Here is a 24523-nt window from a genome sequence, read left to right as displayed (position 1 = left end):
TTCATTAAGACGGTGGTGCATTGGAGAGCAAATGCTATGTTGGTCATTAGATTTTGCTTTATAATAGATAGTGGGTACGGTGGCTGTATTACTATTAAATTGATTTGTTTGAAAAGGAAATCTTATTTTGGTCATTATTATATCCTTTGGACAGCAAAAGGATGCTGCAGTTAAACAGGATGGCATGCAGCTGGGCTTGCTTTGTTTTGGATGGCACTGGGCTTTTTACTTTTTTTATTTATCGTTTTGTTGACCAGGAAAGGCCGACTAGGACAGAGCCTATTTTCAGTGGAGGCCTGGGGAGAAATGCTCCTGATGTATGTCTCTGGATTGTGGGAGGAAACCGGAGTACCCGGAGGAAACTCATGCAGACGCAGGGAGAACATGCAAACTCCACACAGAAGGCATCCCAGCTGAGAATTGAACCAGAGAACCTCTTGCTGTGAGGTGACAACATTAACCACTGCACCACTGCACCACCCCAAGTGTTTTATTTTTATCATTTTGATGGTGTATTTGGCAGGTAATGATTTGGGAACAATTACAAAGCTACCATTGGTAGTTAGGATAAGTGAGGATATGTTTGATTTACAAAGGTTTTACAAGGGTATGGGTATTACTTTGGTGTTGGAGAGGGATCATCGGTTTAATTTCAGCTGCTTAGGCAACTAGTTGCTTTGGGTATTGATATGATAGGGCTTTGGGATATTGATGGCAGGGATCCAGTTTAGTTCAGAGTGGATGGGGTACACCGAATGATGTTTGGTTTCAACCTTTTTAATGGATGTTTAGGTTTGTTTTGGAAGGTTTTGTTGGAAGTTTTGGTATGAAGGAGGGGGAACAGCCTGGTCAGGCTGGTGGGTGGAGATGAGGGGCAGGCTTGTCTTTCTTCTGTTCCCTCTCTGTTGCTGGATGTTCATTTCAATGAGTTTTGTAATGAAAGTGAGTGATGGGAAGCTGCTTGATAAGTAAAATAAGCGAGCAGGGGTAAGGACACTACTTATTTGGTCAAGATGAGTAAGATCACATTGCCTTAGTTAACAGTTATATGGATGTTTATGCTGTGATTAATAAATTGAAATATTGGTAAATAAAGCTATGTTTATGGAAGTTTAATAAAGGTTGTCAAATGTCATTTGGTGTGATGTAGGTTTATTGAAGGGGATCAGGACAAATGAGGTTTATTAACAAACCAATTTGTCCAGGGACATCTTCAGGTGGGACTTGGGTAGAAATAGTAATGGGATTAAGAAGGGAGGGGAAGAAAGCTAGTTGGGGGGATGAAAATGTTAAATGGGAAAGTAGGATGATTTGTGGGAAATTAGGTAAGTGTAGGGAGGGCTTAATGGGTTTTATGCAAGTGCAACTGGGTAAGGAATCACATTTTGCCATGAACTTGCTACCCACCATCCCTCCCTGTTTTTGGAAAATTGGGGATTGTGTGGCTATTTTATAAGATTGGGTAGGTGGAGAAGAGGGGCAGGCTTGTCCCTCTTCTCTTCCCCCTCTGGTGTTGAATGTTCATTTCAATGAGTTGGAAAATGAAAGTGAGTGGTTGGAAGCTGCTTGCAAAATCAAAGTAAGAGAGCAGAGGTAAGGATGCTGATTATTTGGCTGGATGTTTAATTCAATAAGTAAGAAAAGAAAGTGAGCGATGGGATGCTGCTTGATAAGTAAAATAAGCGAGCAGGGTAAGGACACTGCTTATTTGGTCAGGGTGAGTGAGGTCATGTTGCCCTAGTTAACAGTTATATGGATGTTTATGCAGTGATTGGTCAAGGTGAGCAAGGTCATGCTGCCCTAGTTAACAGTTATATGGATGCTTATGCTGTGATTGGTCAAGGTTTGTGAGGTCACGCTGCCCTAGTTAACAGTTATATGGATGTTTATGCTGTGATTGGTCAAGGTGAGCAAGGTCACGCTGCCCTAGCTAACAGTGATATGGATGTTTATGCTGTGATTCATCAAGGTGAGTGAGGTTACGCTGCCCTAGTGAACAGCTATATGGATGTTTATGCTGTGATTGGTCAAGGTGAGTGAGGTCATGCTGCCCTAGTTAACAGTTATATGGATGTTTATGCTGTGATTGGTCAAGGTGAGCAAGGTCACACTGCCCTAGTTAACAGTTATATGGATGTTTATGCTGTGATTAATAAATTAAAATATTGTTCAATAAAGTTATGTTTATAGAGGTTTAATAAAGGTCGTCAAATGCCATTTGGTGTGATGTGTGTTTACTGAATGGGACTGGGACAATTGTTTTATCCCGTAGTTTCTTGTAGAATTGTAGCCTTCTCAATCACTGTTCTTAAGCAATGGAACTTTCTGTGTTTTCCACATGAAAAAAATCCATTGATCCATGAAAGTCTGTTACTGATGATGTTGACAAGTAACGCCTTCCTGTACTTTCTTGGTTTTCTTTATGTCTGTCACACTTGACCTTTATAGGAACTACTTGCATTGTGTTTGAATCATGCATGTAGGACTTTTTTTGACTTATTTATATCCAGTATTTGTGATAATATGAGATCCTGTTTCTTAGTGAACTTTGTTACCTATATAATGTGTATGTGTTTATTTGTATCTGAATATTCATTCTGATTGCTTATATCTTTCCTGAAGGACTGTTAGACTTGATGAAAATCCACTGAAAAACATTGAAACAATATTACTACTACACAGGACTTAATTTAAGCATTTTTTTGCAACCTGAGCACCTTTGAATGAGGTATGACAAATCTCAGCAAGCCATTCCAGGTTATAAAACATAAGTAAAAATAAATTATATTCTTGAATTTATTATTGCAAAAGTGTGTTTGATATAATTTCTTGGCTTTAACTCACTGCCCACGCTGCTACTATACGAAATACCCATACAGAAGTTGATATAATTTACTGAAAAGCCCTCTTAAGTGTTTCCTTTTTTTAGAATGTATGCCATAGATACAAGTAAACAAGGATGTACTCACATACACACACACACACACACACACACACACACACACACACACACACACACACACACACACACACACACACTATTCCTCTAAACTTTTTTGATCAATTATTCTGGGCAAAGCAAACAATAATAGGGGTGGGACAAAAGGGCAAAGTGTGGGTCAATTATTTATTATTTCTCTAATTCACTTAAAGGGTTTGTAGAACAACATGTCAACGTGTTTAATGAACAATAGCAAGTATGGAAATCTACGGTTCAGGCACCTAGGTAGTGAGACATTTCCCTGCATACATTTGGGGACACATGGCTGAAATTACATTCAGCTACAGAGAATATGGCTGCTGCAAATTCCCTGTAGGCAAACTTCAATAACCAAATGCAGAGGGAGAAAATAATGTCTGTGGTCCCCCAAGGAAACATGAGGCAGCGGACAGTATAGCAGGCATCAGGCCAGTGGGCATGTCAGTGGCAGTAAAAATACAGTGGACAATGGACAGTGCCTTTATAATTGGGGTGCCTGAACCACTACTCCCTTCACAGGGTCTAGGGAACATTACTTAAAATGCATACTGGAGCATAAATGTGACTATAGTAGCATGCAAGATTTTCTCCATGCTATAACACGTCTACATGTTGTAGTTACATAAGCACATACTGTACACTGAGTACAACACTCAATACTTCTTCTGCCTCCATGCACTTAGTTATTAAAGCTGTGGCCATAGCAGTGTGTGCTTCTCTTTGCCAACAGGGAATTCACAACAGCCATAGTTTTCTACAGCTGAATGTCACTTCAGACGTGTGTCCTCAACCAAATGTACCACAGGGAAATGTCTCACTGCCTAGCCTGCCCCCCCCACACCACACACATGGCATGTATTTTATTCCCTCTTAATCTGATCTCTGAGACTAAAACATTAACTCCAATTTAGCAAACTCCTTTTGACTATATTAGGACAAAGTTAATAATAATTCAGTATTTAGTAATCTAAGTGTTTGGTTTGTTACTTCACATGCAATGTGTTTTATACAAAGCGATAGCAAGGGAATTTGGGGACCTGCACACCAATTTAGTAGCCCCTCTCCAACTGACTATAAGTGATTGCAGTCATAGCTACATTCTGAAAGCTATCAAATTGTAAGAGCAGTTTAACAGCTTGCAGACTGTCTAGCTATTCCATTTTTTTCCCTTAAAGTTAGTTTAGCTACCTTAAAAGTTGTTATTATGTGATCATGATCACTTATTTCACAGCTTGGAAGTTGACAAACATTTATTTAAATATTTGGCACCTCTTTCAAGTTGATGTCTGGAGTAGGTGCCCCTCTTATCCAACTGTTGGTACAACACTAATTTGCTTATATCAGTTAGATAACCTAGTCTTAAGAAATTTAATCTGTCCAGATACAGCAGCATTTAGTGAAGTGCACTGTAAAAGATCTCTAAGAGAAATGCAGCGCTACCAGTCAGAGATAAAAGCTGTATCATAATTTAATTTTTACCATATAAACTGCTGTCATCCACAAGAATTATCTCCTTAAGCAAATGGGAAGGTGTTTTTGCAATGATGCTGTTTATAGCTCTTAGGATTATTGAGAGAGCTTCATCAAAAAAGATCAAAATCACACTCACTGTTGGGAGGTCAGCTGGATAAATCTTCCTTTTACACCTGAAACAAAATTAGAACATAAATGGATCAGATCTTTATCCACACAGTTAGACAATGTATAAATAGTTTATCATACCTATGTTTCAGAAAAAACAGTCTATAGGATAAAAATACGAAGTTCCACAACCACTGCACCACTATTCACCAAAGCAACGAAGTTCACTTATGAAAACCAATTTATTGTTACAAAAAACAGACTTAGCGCTTTCACCATTAACATGGCATCCTCAGAATCATTTGAAACACTGAAAACTTGCACATTATATATCCACACACCCCACTGATTAGTCATGACATCATAATTAGTTAATTAAAATTAGTTAAAATGAAACTCAAAAAGCTTGTTTTTGACAACTAAAAATGCTTGTAAACAATATGCTTGTGGAAATAACTATTGAACCCCCCCCCCACACACACACATATTCATAAATTAAACATATATTGTTAAAACTGTGCAGTAAAACATTCAACATTTGACAATTTGTTTGAATGTGCTAACAATTCCTATTGAATGTAGTATAGTAATACACTTAAATAATAGCTGACTTGTGTTTCAAAATAGGTTTGAGGGAAATGTTGTCATTAAGACCAGGGTACCTCATGGCATTTAATCGCAATTGCCATTCAGTTTCTAAAAAGGCTACCTTGTTTTTTATGTCTCCCCCTGCCTCATGGTGCACTCTGTCAACTACAAAGAACAAAAACTTACTAAAATTGGGACAATGACTATGTTTAATATATGTTTAATTTATGAATATGTGTGTGCAAGTTTTCAGTGTTTCAAATGACTCTGAGGATGCCATTTTAATGGTGAAAGCGCTAAGTCTGTTTTTTGTAACAATAAATTGGTTTTCATAAGTGAACTTCTTTGCTTTGGTGAATAGTGGTGCAGTGGTTGTGGAACTTCGTATTTTCTAACTTTTTGACCCTGGTTTGGGTTGCTGTGTGGGTTGTTGAGTCTATAGGATAACACTTACCATCACCAAACAAGAAAAAAGTATACATGGTGTGACGTACTATGACCAAATAAAAATAAAGACCTGCAAGGTGCAGTTAAAGGAAAACTCTACCTTAGAACTAAAAAACTGTTTTCTTTGTTTTCTGAGCAATTTTAACACCTCAGAATCACTCTGGCTGCTTCTTATAGAATTTTAATGTTTTCTGCAAAATGGCTGCAAATGGGACCTGACATATCAATGTGACTTAGTTTTTCTTCAAGCTTTTTTCTTTCCAATATTCCATAGTGGTGTATTCCCATGCATTTGACATTGAATGGGATTAGTGTCAGCCACTGTCATCTTGTATACCTTCTATAACAGGACTGCTTCTTTTATTTCTTGAATGACCCTCATTTGTGTGCCTCAGAGCTTGTTTTACAGTCTACTAAAGAGTTACACACCTGCAACCAAAATGGTAAATTGCAGGCCTTTGCTCAAGTTTGTAGTCCAAAGTGAAGTGACAGTCCCCTCCCTCCACATTTTGGTAAATGTGTGCTACTTTACAAGAATTACAAGAAAAAAATATTTTCTCTAAATCTTAAAACATGAAGTAGTACAAGCAACAGACATATAAAATTTAAAGCTTATCATTTTAATACTGTGATGCTGCTTATGCAAATTTGTCAAAAGAGGTGACAACTGCTTTTGAACCATTGACTGATGTAATTGCTCTGTTTTGCTATGAAAGACATAGCTTCATTGGAAGCAGTTGTGAATCAGTGTTAAGTTCTCTTCCTGTCTGCAATAAAAATAGTGGAAAACAGTTTCATACCTCTCTTTCTATTTCACAGAAACTGCTGAGCTCCTTACTTCAGCAGGGCTAATTACCCATATAAGATTGTCAGCAGTACCCGACTACAAATGTCACTGCATCTGTGGTATGTCAGGCAGGTGTAGACAAATTCCTCTGCAAATTATGTGCGAAGTTAAGAACAGTGGGTGGTCTCCAAGGCAAAGAAATTAAAGTTTTATACAGTCCAAGCAGATTTCTGGTACTGACACAATAGTGGAACCAGATTGTAGGAAAAAGCAACCTAAGAGTTGAGCTTAAATATAGGAAAATGTGGAGTTTTCCTTTAACAGTCACTAAGTTGGAAAAAAGCCTGCAGATTAACATGTCAGATAAGGATGAGACAGATTCATGCTGTCTCAGTGCAACAGGGAAGGATAGCAGGATATTTATTTATGTATGTTTGTATTTATTTATTTATTTTATTACTGACTAGCAGAAATCAGGATAGAACACCAGTGAGATTCCTTTACTCTTCGGTGTTATGAATGGTGCTTGGAAAAAAAGGTGACGGCATCATGGAGGAGGAGGAGGAGAAGAATGAATCTATGATTAAGGATGACGAAGTTCTGAGTCAAACAGAAGATACCAGAAATAACTGTGTAGCAGTGGGATGAATTACCTAATCTGGAGCTGTACAGATTTACTGAAGTTAAAAAAGATTATGCTAATTTATCACAGAGTGCAAGAATGACATAATAATGTAGTGATTTGCTGTTGAAGTGATGTTAACTGAAATATAAGAACTACAGAATCAAACTGCTGAGATATGCATGCCTGAAAAAGAAGCAGGTGAGGTAGACAAACCAGAGTAGCTCGGAGGTCATTAGAAATGCTTCCTGTTGTCAAGAGGTGGTTGCATTGTTTGCAGAAACTGTACAGAGAAGGGAGAATTTACAATACAGAAAGCATGTATTGCAGTTCCATATGTTTTTTGGGACAGCAACTACCAGATCATTATATTTTCTGTATTTTCGTACCCGTACACTTTGAAGTTCCAGTGGTACAAATCAGGACCATAATTAATTTAAGCAACAAAATGTTTTTGATGTTGCTTTAGAGACTGAGTATACTGTATTTGTTATGTAACAAACATTTATTGACTAATCCAAACAAGCACCATGGTCACATTTCAGGTACAGTTAACAGAAAAAAGATGTTATGTTATAATTTTGATCAGTGGACATTGCAAAAGGATTGTTAAGAACTACTTTGCAGGAACATTATGATAATGTTTATTCAGTCAAAAAGTTTAGGGACATTCATTTCATAATGCTGTTACTGGGATAACACATGGTGTAAAGACACTAAGGGCAGTATCTGCATTCATTTCAGCATGCCAGTACCATTGATCTTGCCATTTGACATTTTGTACCTGGACAGCTGCTGCCTTTGCCCAACTAGCTACTCCTCTGCCCCACAGCATACACACACAGCACATCTATGTAGGAAATATAAGAGAATGTAGGTTCAGGCAATCCTGACATAAAGCTGCATTTCTACAGCTATAGTATAGGTATACAGTTCTACATGTGCATATGGGCTGTATATGGGTACCGCCACAGACCAGATTAGTCTATGTACATATACACTGTTCCAAGGCAAGGGTTTAGATGTGCAATACACCTGAGGAACACATATTCACATCTTTCCACAATATTGCAACAAAATTTGTGCCTTCACAAGGCTGCGTATCCTTTAATTTACTCTGTTCTTCCGCAGGAGACTTGCTTAAAACAGCTGCATTTGTGCTTCGTCTGCTGTTCCTACATTTTAGGTACAATGGTTTGTCCAGGTTTAATTTCTCCAAGTTATGGTGGTATTAGATACTTGCCTGTTGCTTGCTTGTTTGTGGTTCCTGTTTAATTTCTCCAAGTTGTTTGAGTTTCTAATACAATGATGAGAATAGACCCCACATCTAAGTCAGGGTATAATTAGAGTTCATGAAATTAGTATTGTTTCAGTCTTTGGTGTTAGCCAAGAGTGCTCTTCTCAATACCCGTAATGTGCCCAGAATTGCTTCCTTCTGTAATTCATATGGAGTTACATGTATTGGTAGTATATCTAAGTACAACTGTAAGTTCATTTTTATTATACCCATTACTCCTACTACTATTAGAACTACCTGGGTATTTCTTCCACATTACTCACATTTCTGTCTGCAAATGCTGATATTTTATGACTTTGTGTTTCTCTGTATGTAAGACACTTTAATCACTTGGTGTAGCAATTTCAATGATCAATGATACTGTTTTCTTTTTTCGTGGACTACTATATCTGTTTTTCTGATGTCTTTTGAACTATTGGTAATAGGTGATCCCATGTGATGTACACGTCATCATTCTCTATAATGCTTTTCCAGTGCTTTTCCAGTGCTTCTCAACAAATCTATATTTTAGTGTTTGCACAATCAGCAATGCAACAGTATTGTCACATTATTGTGTCTTTTGGTGTACAGGCTCTCTGCCATCAGTGTATCACTCTCAGCAACAAGATGTGTGAACGACTTGAGACGTACCTCTTTGGACTTATGAAGATAGACATGATTGAGCTCACTGAATATGTGTCTCAGGCAGGTATGTCCTTAGCCTTAAGCAGCATCCTACCATCACCTAAAATGATGCCACAATACAAACAGAAAATGATTAACTTTAACAATTGGCTTAGTTTCTGGTGTCATTCCAAGGGGATCCAATACCTGACAGCCTGGGAGGGCATGATTGACAGACCACAATGCTTTGCCAGAGATGGCCTTCATCTGTCTTCCGTGGGCTTCAGGCATCTGGCAAAGGCAATTGCCACCACCATAGTGCCTTTTTTAGGTAAAGCCATGAGCAAAAAATTACCAACATGAAAAATTCTTCTAAACAAAATTTAAAGTTCATGCTGCTAAACGCTAGGAGTCTTAGCATGAAACCGCACTCATTGCAAGCATTCCTCACCCTGGAGAATGCTGACATTTGTGCAGTGACTGAAACCTGATTCAGAGCATATTTTTTTTCAAGTTTCATTAAGTATTACAAATGTTTTGTGGATGATGTCTTCCTCATATGGGGAGGGGATTTAACAACACTTAATGAATTCATTACCCACATTAATGGAAAGACAACTTTTCTTACCTTCACTGGGAAATGGTCCCAGAATGAGATTGAATTCTCGGATGTATTACTTAAGAAACATAATGGCTTAATTACAACTGAAATATTTAAGAAACCCTGCAGAAGGAATGCCCTGCTGCATCGAAATAGCATGCACCCATTGCATATACACAAAAATATTATTAAGAGCCAGGCACTAAGGACTTCTCATTTAGTAAGCGAAGACAAGGTGCTTCAAGAGGCTATTAGTGGTATAAAAATAGATTTTGTAGATAGCTTTGAAAAGGCTTGTGAAAATGATTTGTTAGCCATTTTTCAATTAGACAGACAGCATTTTAAACCAGAGTTTTATAACCTGAATAAAGATGAAAGGCAAGCCCTGAAAGCTTTACAGAACAATGATTTGATTGTTATCAGACCTGCCGATAAAGGAGGAGTGGTAGTGTTGTTAGATCAAGAATTTTATTATTCTAGTATATGCGCTATGTTGTCAGATTTGAATGCATATAGTATTCTAACTATTTCTCAGTTAGATAAATTAATTAAGGATGTATATGATAGTCTGTATGATATGCTGATGTGTAATATTATTGATGGTGACCTATGTAAGTACTTTCTTATAGAGAAACCCTTGATACCTACTTTTAGGGGCCTCCCTAAGATACACAAAACACTAGAAAACCCTTCATTCAGACCAATTGTCTCTAGTAGAGGTTGGTTAACTGAATCTGTATCTATTTATATAGAAAAGCAATTAAGACCATTGGTAGAATCAACCAGCTCAATTTTAAGGGACACTCAACAGTTTTTGGAGACTCTTTCATTTTACAATGGCATTAGACATATGAATGGACCTGACTATATGGTTACGTTGGGTGTCGCGTCACTTTTTATGAGCATACCTAATGATATTGGTATAGATTACTTAAGATTATATCTGATACAGAAAGGGATGAGTAATGATAAAATTATTAAAATTATAATGTTGATGGACCTCATCCTCTCAAATAATGTGTTTACTTATGATAAAATATATTTTCTACAGACGACAGGTGTAGCAATGGGTACGCCTTGTGCCAACTCTTATGCAAATCTTGTTTTGGCATATTGGGAATATACTTATATTTTAGAGCATATGTTTTTTTCAAGTTTCATTAAGTATTACAAACGTTTTGTAGATGATGTCTTCCTCATATGGGGAGGGGATTTAACAACACTTAATGAATTCATTATCCACATTAATGGAACGGCAACTTTTCTTACCTTGACTGGGCAATGGTTCCAGAATGAGATTGAATTCTTGGATTTATTACTTAAGAAACATAATGGCTTAATTACAACTGAAATATTTAAGAAACCCTGCAGAAGGAATGCCCTACTGCATCGAAAAAGCATGCACCCATTGCATATACAAAAAATATTGTTAAGAGCCAGGCACTAAGGACTTCTCCTTTAGTAAGCGAAGACAAGGTGTTTCAAGAGGCTATTAGTGGTATAAAAATAGATTTTGTAGAGAGAGGATACCATACAAGTGATCTAGAAGCAATACAAAAAGTAGAACGTGACAGTTCCGGCCAACCCTACATTAGGAGGGGAAGTCAGATACATAATAGACAAAGAGCTATTGCTACTCCGAGGGTAAATAGGTTAGTTATCCCTTATACCAATAATAATAATAGAGTAATGGAGATAATTAAAAAGAATTGGGGGATTTTATTGTTAGATGAACATATAAAGGAAATAGTAGGCACAGGTCCGAGATTTAGTTACAGGAACACTAAATCATTGAAAGAGATTTTGTGTTATGAGAAAAGTAACAAGAAAGAACTCCATTCCACTAGGAAAGGGACTTTTTCCTGTCACCACTGCAACCAATGTGGTTACATAGCTAACATTAACAGCTTTACACATCCTGATACACATTTGAAATATGAGTTCCATCATTATACAGATTGCAGGTCAAGGAATGTTGTCTATTTAGCTATATGTCAAAAATGTAATAGTTTCTATGTAGGGAAGACAAATAGGACTTTGAGAGAGAGAATAAGAAAACATGTCTATGCCATTAGTAGAGAGAATGAGGGTAATGCTATAGCTAGACATATTATTCACAATGATACAACACATAATTTTAACTTTTTAGTTTTAGAGTTAGTACATCCCACAGTGACGTTAGGAGATATAGGGAATTATACTGAGAAAGAGGAAGGTAAATGGATTATTAGATTACAAGCAGACAGAGGACATGGGCTGAATGAGAGGGTTTCTTTGAAACCATTTTTCATGGACCGTGCTCTGAAACATTGATTTTTAGACCTTAAATATTGGCTCATATACTGACTAATGTTTTATTTGTATATATGCATATGCTTTTATGTTAATAGCATTGTTAGTAGTTGTTAGATAGGTTTATGAAGAAATCATATATGTTAGGGATATATATAAGCATTGGCACTATAAATTGTAACTAGTAATTTTTACTGAGAGTTTTTATTGGTTGTTTTACATGAGACTCAGTATTTAAATGGAGTTTTTACACAATGTATTTGAAAGTCTGATGAAACGTTTATGGAAACGCGAAAGCGCTTACTTTATTCTGTGAAATAAAGAATTATTATTTTTTTATCTTGTGGGTCTGCTTCGATTGTCATGGAGTACCATTCATTCTTTGTTTTGGAGCATCCTACCATCACCTAAAATGATGCCTCAATACAAACAGAAAATGATTAACTTTAACAATTGGCTTAGTTTCTGGTATCATTCCAAGGGGATCCAATACCTGACAGCCTGGGAGGACATAATTGACAGACCACAATGCTTTGCCAGAGATGGCCTTCATCTGTCTTCTGTGGGCTTCAGGCTTCTGGCAAAGGCAATTGCTTCCACCATAGTGCCTTTTTTAGGCAAAGCCATGAGCAAAAAATTACCATCATGAAAAATTCTTCTAAACAAAATTTAAAGGTCATGCTGCTAAACGCTAGGAGTCTTAGCATGAAACTGCACTCATTGCAAGCATTCCTCATCCTAGAGAATGCTGACATTTGTGCAGTCACTGAAACCTGGTTCAAAGCTGCAGAGAGAACCCAAGCCTTACTGGGTTACTCATCCTACCATACTTTCAGACCCCAAATGGAGGGCTACAAAGCCAAAGGAGGTGGAGTTTCAGTATTTATCAAAGACATACACACCTCTAGGTGGTCAAACAGTATGATGCACAGGAGACACTCCAAGTGCAGCTAACTGTTGACAAAACACCTATTCAAATCATAGCTAGCTATAGACCCCCAACCATGACTCAGGACGCCACTCCACCTATCTGGTCTTACTTGAATCCATCAGGATTCAACCCTCTACCCTGATCCTGAGTGACCTTAACTACCCAACCATAGAATGGAAGATCGATTCTAGCCCAAAAATGAATGCCCAGAGATTCCTTGACTTCGTCAATGCCAGTGCATTGGATCAGCTGGTCGACACCCTCAAGAGAGGTGAAAATATCCTGGACCTGGTACTAACTAATATGAGTAGCCACTGTAGCACCCCTGCAGTGTCATCCTCCTTGATAAGATCTGACCATAAAGTGATCACTTTCAAAGTCACCATCTCCCCCTGACCAGCCCCCACCTTGTCAGGGTCAGACAAAAAAAACTTTTTCAGAGCTGATTGCAATCTCCTGAGAGCAGGTGTAAGCAGTTTTACAGCCACCATCCCTTCAGTTGGAACTAGCACTAATGTCCAAGCCTACACCAAAAAAACTATATGAGCACCTACATAGCTGTATGGACTCAGAAATACCTGACATGACCAAATCATCTTCCTCAAGGAAGAGTAAACCTGTCTGGTGGACAGCAGCAATAAACAAACTCTATAATAAAAGGAAAACATTGCTGTCCAGGACCAAGAAGGAGCAGGTGCCAAGTTGGAAGCAATCTCTCCTTTGTCTTAACAAGCAAATAAAGTCACTGGTGAATTACTCTAAGGCTAGCTTCAATAGATTGGCAACATCCACTAAGGACAACCACAAGGCCTTCTTCACATACATCCACAGTCTCAAAGGTAACACCCAAATCTGCTCTTAACTGCTGGTCAAGAACACCACATACACAAATGCCATAGATATAGCCAACATGCTGGCAGACAGGTTCAGTGAAAACTTCAACCCCTGCCCTCCTATTAGTAAACCAGGACATCCCCAGCACCTGCCCCCCTCCCCTCATCACCAGGGAGCAGGTCTTTAATGCCCTCTCAAAGGCAAAAAATACAGTCTCTATGGGACCCAACAACATCCCTAGCTGCATCTTACATGAACTCAGGCATGAGCTCTCAGCTCCATTAGGCACCGTATTCAACCAAAGCCTGAGTACTAGCTTCATCCCAGCCATCCACACATTTTGGTGTTGTCTCTGTGCTTCCCTTCTAAATGTACTTTGGCTTGTTATGTCCTTCCATTTCTAACTGTGCTGCCATTTCCTCCCCTTACATGGAGACAATAAGTGTCTAGTCAGTGGGACACCCGCCAGCTCTCATCCCTCTACACAAAGGTAGAGCATCCACTGACCCAGGCAATTAAAAGCCCATCAGCCTAACTAGCCTGATCTGCAAGGCCATGGACTGCATTATCATGGACCTTATAAACAAGGACATTGGCAACCTCCAAATGCTTGAGCCCACACAGTTTGGTTTTGTCAAAGGGAGATCATGCCTATTAAACTTGGTCATCTTTTTTGAAACAGTCACCAAAGCTATGGGATGAGGGGGAAGATGGTGTACACTGCCTACCTTGACCTAGCCAAAGCCTTCAACAGTATTCCCCACTCAGCATACTAGATAAACTCTGCTAGCTAAGCATCAACCCATATGTTACCAGATGGGTAGCTAACTGGCTCAGTGATAGAACCCGCTCAGTCAAAATAGGGGTAGCCACCTCTAGTAGTAGACCCATAATGAGTGGTGTACCCCAAGGATCAGTCTTGGGGCCTCTACTGTTTGGGATATACTTTTCTGAGGTGCAAGCCAAAGCCAGTGGTCTGTGCCTGACCAGGTTTGCAGATGACTGCAAACTGGGAGCTGTCTTAAATTCCCCTAGTGATGTGAACATCCTCCAAGAGGGCCTTACCAAAACTAATGATTGGTGCCAGGAGCATGGCCTCAAACTGAATGCCAAAAATGCATCATTATCCTCTTTGGGGAAAATGGCATCCCCACAAATGATCACATTAATAACAATGTACTAAGCACACAAGCAGTTGTGAGGGACTTGGGGACCCAGGTTGATAGCAACCTGACTTTTGACCACCACGTTGCCTCTGTTGTACAGAAGGCTTTCTACACGGCCCACCTCATAAGTAAGGGTATTTCATCCAGGAACAAGGAGGTCATAACACCCCTATACTCCTCCCTTATCAGACCCATTATCGAGTACAATGAACCCTTCGGCATGTACCTTGCCAAGCACATGCAGCAGTGGAGAGACCACAGAGGTTCCTGACCAGGAAAATCCTGGGTCTTAAACACCTGTCCTACACAGATAGGCTAAAAGCCCTGTCCCTCTACTCAGTTGCATACAGACTGCTCAGATCTGACCTGTGTCCGGCATACAAGTCCTTCTCAGATACAGCTTTAATGGAGTTGCTGCATATCCATAAGTCAAAATCCACTTGGGCAACTCACATGCAAGGCCTAAACCTTTTTGTTGGAATAGATTTGAGTCCCAGAGACTCCACCATCTGTGGAATAGACTTCCTCTCCATGTCAAGCAGAGTACATCACTAGCCCTCTTTAAGAGGAACCTGGACGACTGTATGAGAAATAGAAAATACACCCCTAGGATCCCACCTGTGTCCCTGCTGGACAGGGGAAACCGGTGCTGACCTTGTGGGAACATGGGTGAAATTCTTGGCTAGACTTATAAGGGCATCTGGGCCAATAGCCTATTATCATCCTATGAACCTATGTTTCTAATTTTTGTTTTTTTTTTTTTTTACAGACCCAACATTTGTGTTTCTCCCACATGTTCAATAGACTTCATAAACAAATGTGTATGTAGTCCACTACCCTGGCTAACCATTATTAACCTTTCATCTTTTGATTTCAACTCACTTCTCCTTAACCATTCCTGTCTCAACTTCTGATCAACAGGTTGTTCCAAGAGATCTCTGTACTTGCCACAATATTTATGCACTTTCTACATTCTTTCCTTCTCATCTGAACCTTTTCCTTATATTCTTTCTTTTGTTTTTTGGCACATTCAGTTACTATCTGATTTTTGTCTACTTCTGGTTTGCTTTCCATTCCTGCTTGACACCAAAGTGTTTCTGCTAAACTAAGCAGTGAGGTCATTTTAGACTTCCTCTCCTCATGTTTTAAAACTTTCACTGTGTTGGGATCTGATGAGGTCAATGCAATTCCAAGACTGTAGATCTATGCATGGAATCAGTTTCGAGGAGGCCTGTATTCTCTATGTCCGGCTTCTGCTATCTTCTGCTTACATGTAGGCCTGTGGCTTAGCTGTGATACTGTAGGCATATTTCCAGGCTTATGATATCATGTTTAGTTTATAGCTTATAGATTAGTACTAGGCTAACTTCCCTTATGAGGGCCATTTAAGCCTAGCCAATTACACCTTGTGGGAATCAAACACTGCACCTTGTGTCTATAAGACAAGGACCTTACCCATTATGCCAACCTCCTTCCCATGTACTTACATGCCAATGTGTAATTTTTGCATTGCTGTCTGTATCTTATCTACACATTTGTAGGAAGGGTGCTTTGTTCCTTTTGTCTTTCAGCATGGACAGAGTAAGAGGCTAACCATGTTGGCCCTAGCATGAGGCAGTTGAGACCTTTGTCACAGCAGGGTTAGTTTCCTTATTACCTACTGACTTATATATGTTGTACAACTTCTAGAACATCTTTACTTTTGTCATGCTTCCGATTGTGTCTCTTCTGCACACCATGATGATGATGATGAAGATGTCAGCCTTCCCTGTCCCCAGCCCTGCCTATCGCTGTAGTAGATGAGACAGCTAGCAGTACATCATTGCAGGCTATACCTGCTGTGGTCCATATTTCTGTGAGGAAAGAGGTGCATGACAGTGCAATTACCTGCTGGACAGCCTCTGTCATTTCCCTCCTAGAGCATATGCTGTAGATGCACTTTACAGGTGGATTCCTGCTACCAGGCCACCAGAGCAGGGTAACCTCTGCAACTGTTCACTCTGAACCATCTGAGCCATCTGATGGGAAACATCATCATTGATGTGAGCTAATTGATAACCAGCATGCTGCATGTACCTTGACCTATCTGAGACAGGTGTACCCTCATTCTATTGTGCCACAAGCTACCTCATGTGATTTATCTAGTTCTTCCTATTACCATTTGCGTTCCCTGTGTTTGTTTATTTCTGTCCAGTCCATGTTGCCCCCTAATAGTATGTGCACATTCACTCCAGTTTTTCTATAACATTTTGGATTTTTGTCTACCTTCTCTGCTGCTCTTCCTCCCTTTCTTTACCCCACTTCTTTAACAACCTTCCCTTCATCCCTTACACACACACACACACACACACACACACACACACCTTCACGTACACAGACACACACACACACGCACACACACACACACACACACACACACACACACACACACACACACACACACACACACACACACACACACACACACACACACCTTCATGTACACACACACACACACACACACACACACACACACACACACACACACACACACACACACACACACACTCTCTCTCTCTCTCTCTCTATATATATATATATATATATCAGTAGTACATCTCCTCTGAAAATAGTGCTTCATCTTCCTCACCTGCTTTCCTCTGTGCTTCCCTTCTAAATGTACTTTGGCTTGTTATGTTCTTCCATTTCTAACTGTACTGCCATTTTCTCCCCTTACATGGAGACAATAAGTGTCTAGTCAATGGGACACCCGCCAACAGGTGTTTACATTATGCTGTAAATTAGTATATCACAGTTGCTTCAACATAAACCAACTTGATCTACCTTCTGTTGTTCAGTCTTGTGATGTTTACAGTATCCAGTGTGTGGTGACTTAGTCTACAGTTTGTATTTTGCTGTGAGCCACTGTAATTAGCTTGTGTTTTTTAGCCTTGCTCCCATATCTGCACCACAACACAGCTGCTCAGATGTGCAGTCTGTCACCATATGGATAGTCACGTGTTCTTTACAGTGCAGTGCTGAGAATCATAAACTTTACTCCAGCTTACAGCATTTGTCTAAGAATCTGGCCGCAGTATTACAATGTTCAGAAAAGTGAAGTATTCATGTTAGCTTCTTGCAGAATATGAGATATGCTAAGCAAATAGACAGACAGAAGTCTGTACTATTATCCAGATGGTTAGTTATATGGTCATTGTGGAAACAGGAATTCAGGTGTGGTGGTAATAATAAAAAATGCGGGATAAAGTTAATATTGATCCACAAAACCACGCAAGTGAGGCCAAGTGCACAGACTGAACCAACGATATAAAGCCAAACAAAAAAGTCTAGCACAAATAGAGTGGGTTAGAAAATGACTTTTATTACATAAAAAGTGGGTAACCCAAAACCAACAGACCAGTTTTGGCTCAAAATAGCCTTCTTCAGTGTTAATCCATACAATTACACACATTGTTTAAATAACGCATCCTAAATTGCCCATGTCTTCCTATTGGTGCATGCCACATTAACTTTGCTCATTCAGGCCAGGTTTAAAGAGGGCTCCCAACCTTACTATCCAGCCTGATTCTTTTTCATTGAGTTTGGTATACCACCCTGTCTTGCACATTCTATTCCCCTGAATTTTATCTATGATGGTAAATTGAAATTTGGCAGTGTGGTGAAGAACTCAAAGATCATTTTATTTATTGTGGTGCAGCCCATGGGATTTGTAATCACGATAAGCAACTACAATATTATTTGAGTGTCTTGTTTGAGTTGACTGGGGTATTAAAATCCTGGTTTTGAGGAACTTTATGGACCAACTTGCTATGAATAAATCTACTAAGCGTTACTAGGACAGTGTTCTATTGTATGTGTGTAGTACAGAGAAATGAAGGAATAACAAATGAATGGAAGCCATGTTTTTGGCACTCGAGATATGGAGACTCGTGAAATGAATATTACTTCAGTTTGCATACTGGTTTCTAAAGGGCTGGGTGTCTGTATCATCATGAACGGAGTGCTCGCACTTAACAATATATTGTGACTTTTTGAACATATTTATTGTGTGATAAGAGAAACATCTTGGCTGTGAGTTACACATTATGCCATTTCTAGTTGGAGAGACACACGTGATTGAAATTCTTTTTTGTATAGATGCGAACTCTAGGAGAACTTTATATTCACTTTTGACAAGCGAACAGGTACCAACAAGATCTTGACATATTTGAATAATTGTATGTCATTTACAGGACTGAAGTACTTGGACATTAAAATATTGGACAAATGTGTATTTAGTTTGTACTATGACTAAGCAATATAGAATATTATGAATCAATCTATTCTGATGACAAACGACATTGTATGCTGAGTATAGGAACAGGGCTATTGTAACTTGTTTGTATGATATCATACTTAGGAAATCTGCATAGCGAGTTGATTTAGGACACAATTTATAGGTCTCAGGAACAGCTATTTTTTTGCATTTAATGGTGATTATTAATGAGCCATATATTGGTGCATATAAGGATTTGTACATGGGAACAACAATGTTTGTGTATTCTAACCATTTTTAGACCTGTAATTCAAATAGCTATTACTCTGAATGGGGCTCAAATTTGTATCAACACTTTGGACTATATATTTTGTGGATTCTAAACTGAATGACTTTGCTATTTGTTGGTGAGTTGATTTGAAACATGGTTTTCCAGACAAGTTCCTGTTAGAGTAATCTTTGAATTTGGGCATTTTACAGCAATATTTAACTGTACATCAATACACTGGGTGCCATAGGCAATTGGCACATCTAAGACATTTGGGAATATCATTTGGACTCACAATTTTTGCTCTATATAGGCAGAGACAAATGTCATCCATTTGATATGTTCGTTTGCATACAAAGTTTTGTGGTATGGTTTCAGATATTTCGGCAAGTCCTTAATATAAAGTATTGTTTTTTAGGACATATTTGCTCATCAGGCTGAAACCTATATACATTCATAGCCAGAGACGAAGGTCGGCTTAAAGGACAATCCCAGCTGAAGTACTATTTTTTGGAATTTTGTAGCATCAGGGAGGCCATTATTTGGGCTATCCAGTGTTTTGACATAAAAGTTAGAGGAATATTCTTTTTTGCTATAAATGAACATGCCTTGTTGACCATAATACAGGCCAACTCATGCCAAATCATATGTTGCAAGACTATTTAGTTATAGATTTATAGAACCAGGGGGTGTTTTTCACCTCATTTTGAGTGATGTATAGGGTTTGTTGAAGGTTTCTCTTTTTCCAGATACAGATCTGATTATCAATCTAAATGTGTGTAGGCACTGCATTTGGGTTTGGATTTTTCATTGAAGGACAGTAGGGCACTAATATGGATTTAATTACACTGTTAGAAGGTCTGTTAGCAGACTGTCATGATTTAGGGATTTTTGGCTTAACACCAGTAGGCCAAGAAGACTTGGGAACTAACAATAAGCCCATAGGAGACCCATGTACTCTGATATTTTCTAGATTAACTAAAAGCATGAAGATGTTGAGATCCCATATTTGGCATCTAAGGCCTTTTAAAGAGTATAAGGTTAAGGACATTACCCCATGTGGGCTTAGAGTAAAAATGCAACCCTTGGTCAGTCAGATAGATGAACAACTCACTCAGGATTGGGCCCAAGCCCAACATCAGACATCCATGTTATGTGTGGAGGCCCTCAGTACCTACCATTAACGTGTTATAGATAAATATATTTTGGAGGTTAAACAAATCTGTGAGGAAGCCAAAGTTTATGAGGGGGAAGTAACTTTCAACAGACATTTGAACATTTCAGGCAAATATTTATCACAATTGGAACAACAACTTAAGAAGAAAAAGATTGATACATTTAATAGGGATGTTAATGACTACCAAAAAGGGAAACCATTTAATACACAAAGAAATGTTCATTTTTCAAGACATTACACAAAGACACATTAAGAAAAGGAAGAGACCCAGGTCGATTCTCAGAAATAGAACTGAGTTTTCAGAGACGATTTCTGGTGATGAATCATCATCTGCTACTGACATAGATTCTATCCCCATTCAAGAGTCCCCAGTAGCTAAGAGGAAACCAATGAATGACCCTTTAGGGTCAAAAGACATGGGGGGTAGGAAGCACAGAATCAATACACAACATAGAACAACTTCTGAACCAAATGTTATCATAAGCAATAACAATGTACATAACATTTCATCATACAATCTGACAGATAATGAAATAAAGTTGCTGAATAAGTGACTAAACTTTGTTCTTGCCTTCTTTGTTAATGAACATGTTTTGGTAAATGATGTAAATGATTTTTGCAGAATTTTGAACCTGAAATTGTTTTTCTCAAAAACTGATCAAACTCAGAGATCTACTGACTTCCGGTTTCACAAGTCACAATTTATGCTACCTATGGACAGGCATGTCTCGGTGTTTAGGGAATGTGTTCTCAAAGATCTACATTTTCATGGTAGAACTTTTGCCAATACTAAACCGAATCTAACCAAAGATGAACAGGAAGCTTTAACTAAACTTAGCAATAATCACAATTTATTTATTTTACCTGCTGACAAGGGAGGGGCTGTCATTGTGATGGATTGGGAGCAATACCATAGGGAGGCCAAGAAACAACTATCCAATGGCATTTTCTACATGCATATGCATCTGGATCCTACTGTCAAGTTTAAGAAAGAGATAGACCAGTTTTTACAACTGGCACATGAAGAAGGCATTATCACACAGGAAACTAAACATCATCTTACAGTTCCCGACCCACACCACAACACTTACATTTATTACCCAAAATACACAATGATCCTAAGGAACCACCAGTTAGACCTATTGTCTCGGGTAAGGGGTCTTTAACAGAACCATTGTCAGCATTCCTCACAAAATACTTACAGCCGTTATTATCACTGGTTAGGTCCAGACTTAAGGACACAACCCAATTCCTGCAAATCATTGGGGACACCCAACTTGAACCAAGTTGGCTACTTTGCACCTTGGATATGACAGCCCTTTATATGAACATACCCCACTGGGCAGGTTTAGAAGCTATACAATATTGGTTAGATAAAGCGAACCTCTATCCACCAGGTTTTAATACTGTGCTAACTTGTCTTACAGAACACGTTCTAACTAAAAATGTTTTCTATTTTCGGAATGAATGCTATTGACAAGTCAGAGGCACTGCAATGGGAGCATCCTTTGCCCCCATTTATGCAGACCTGTTCATGGGATACATAGAGGAGCAGCTAATTTATGATACTTCTCATAATTTATTTTTGGATAATATGGACATCTGGAGTCGCCTTTTAGACGATTGCTAGATGGTGTGGAAAGGGGATGCCACCTATGTACTAGAATTTGTTGATTATGTAAATGAAAATAAATGGAGCATCCATTTTTCTTTGACTTGGGATATGAATAAGATTACATTTTTGGATGTGTTGATAAGTAGGGATTCGGATAATACCCTACAGATGGAGACCTTCAGAAAATTTCCCCAATTCAACACTTTGCTTCATGCTACTTGTCATCATCCACCCCATATTATTCACAATATACCAAAATCTCAATTTTTGTTTATCAAATGCATCTGCTCCACTAATCAAGCTTACAATTCTGGGAGAAACGATTTATTCAACAGATTCCTCAGCAGGGGATACCAGGTGGGAACTATACATGGTGCCAGTATGCATGCTGCTAGATCTGATCGTGAGAACCTGCTACAATATCGACCAGAACTTGAGAAACAGGATAAAAACACATCTCAGAATATCCGCTTGGTTACTACCTATGGTCGTAACACAAATGGATTTCGAGATATTATAAATAATCATTGGAACATTTTGCTGGCCAATGAGCGACTGGCCAATATCCCCCCCCCCATGTTTATATTCATATCGCAGGGGAAGGAAATCAACTCATATCTCACTCATTACAAGAAGGGCTCTACCACTAATTTTCATCAAACTACGTTATTTGGAGATAGGTTGACAGGCAGTGTACCTTGTGGACATTATAGTGCTTGTGCACACATGGTTAAAACTAATAAATTTACCAGCAGCAATACATCCAAAATATACACAATCAACACCATGGGCAATTGCAGTAGTGATTGGGTTATTTATCTAGCTAGTTGCTTTTGTTCCGCCTTTTATGTCGGACAAACTTCACTTCCATCAAGATTTAGGATCAGTGAGCATTCAAGTGACATGAGGAATAAAAGGCTCACAAATGCTCTTTACAAACACACTTTAACCCACCACACTGCCAAATTTCAATTTACCTTCATAGATAAAATTCAGGGGAATAGAATGTGCAAGACAGGGTGGCATACCAAACTCAATGAAAAAGAATCAGACTGGATAGTAAGGTTGGGAGCTCTCTTTAAACCTAGCCTGAATGAGCAAAGTTAATGTGGCATGTACCAACAGGAAGATATGGGCAATTTAGGATGAATTATTTAAACAATGTATGTAATTGTATGGATTAACACTGAGAAAGGCTATTTTGAGCCGAAACCGGTCTGTTGGTTTTGGGTTAGCCACTTTTTATGTAATAAAAGTGATTTTCTAACCCACTCTATTTGTGCTGGACTTTTTTGGTTGGCTTTATAAAGTTAATGTTATCATTATGCAATACCAGGGAAAATTCCTATATGGGAATTTACATATGAAAACATGTTGTTAAGACTATATGCTGTGTATATTTATATGAAAGAAATATTAAGGTCAGAAATGTTAAATTGTAAAAATGATAACATTTTTGTTTGTGAAAGCAGTGATTGTGAGTGCAATTTTAACTGTAATCTAAAAGGAAGAGCTAAGATAAAAAGAAGCTGAAGCAGAAGATGTAATGAAGAAGGCAGATTTAATGATTTTGCTACAGAAAAATAATATGTATAGAAGAGGGAACTTTAAGACAAAATATATGATTTTCTATGCCGTAAGGGATTAAGGAATATTAAAGGCTGCAGAAAGGATGTAGGTTTTTCAGACTACTGAGGATTACACATAAATACAGGACAAGGAAAAGATTTTCATGGTAGATGCTGATTTTATTTATGGACAGGAGGAGAAGGTTGTGATGGGACCATTTGGAATTAAGGAATATCATGAGGGTTATGTTGGGAAGCATATAAAAGTAACGTAATAGTATGTGTTTTAGAAGAGAAGGAGAAGGAAAGACTGTAAAGTATAAAATGGAAGTAACACTGAATTATATAAGAAAGAGAGAAATATTTATATGTTGTATGAAGAAAAGAGTGATTGGTGGAAATGACAAAGATTAATATTTAGAGGGTGAAAGGAAAAAGTTAACCCCTTATTAGGAAATGTGGCATAAAAACAGTGTATTTAAAGAAGAAAAGCTTCAGGTACATTTTTCAAAAAGAAGATATGAAAAATGTAGAAAAGTATCTTTATCATTATGTAAACGAACCATAACAGATACAAAGTTAGTCCTGAAAAGGTCTTAAGGCTGTAGACTTGTGCAACTAAAGCATTAGCCAGTCTCCCTTCTACTCAGGGGACTGAATGCAGGTAAACCACTTGCAGAAGGAAGCTAAAAAGGAATGCCACTGTGTAAAGATCAAAGTTAGAACAATGTTTATCAAAGAATGTGCTGAATTTTCAGTCAAGTTTAAAAATACTTTATTGTGGAGATGGGTGAGAGCTTCATTACATTCTAATAAAACATGTAAACATTTAACTTATATATATATATATATATATATATATATATATATATATATATATATACTTAATACTGGGCTTGGGGTGTGCCTGG

At 38.3% G+C, this 24523-nt stretch overlaps 1 protein-coding gene across 1 annotated transcript in view; it reads right to left on the bottom strand.

The window, feature by feature from the left end:
* The window catches only part of GALNT8 (polypeptide N-acetylgalactosaminyltransferase 8), a 406113-nt gene that overhangs the window by 306857 nt on the left and 74733 nt on the right, over positions 1-24523 (bottom strand). The window contains exon 3 of the mRNA XM_044087557.1: positions 4460-4626. Within this exon, the coding sequence (XP_043943492.1) occupies positions 4460-4626 (167 nt within the window). The remainder of the gene's footprint in view (positions 1-4459; positions 4627-24523) is intronic.

Source organism: Protopterus annectens, chromosome 11.part0 (assembly GCF_019279795.1).
Source record: "Protopterus annectens isolate FY-2018-M chromosome 11.part0, PAN1.0, whole genome shotgun sequence".
Lineage (NCBI taxonomy): Eukaryota > Metazoa > Chordata > Ceratodontiformes > Protopteridae > Protopterus > Protopterus annectens.
This window is presented reverse-complemented; position numbering and strand designations above follow the sequence as displayed.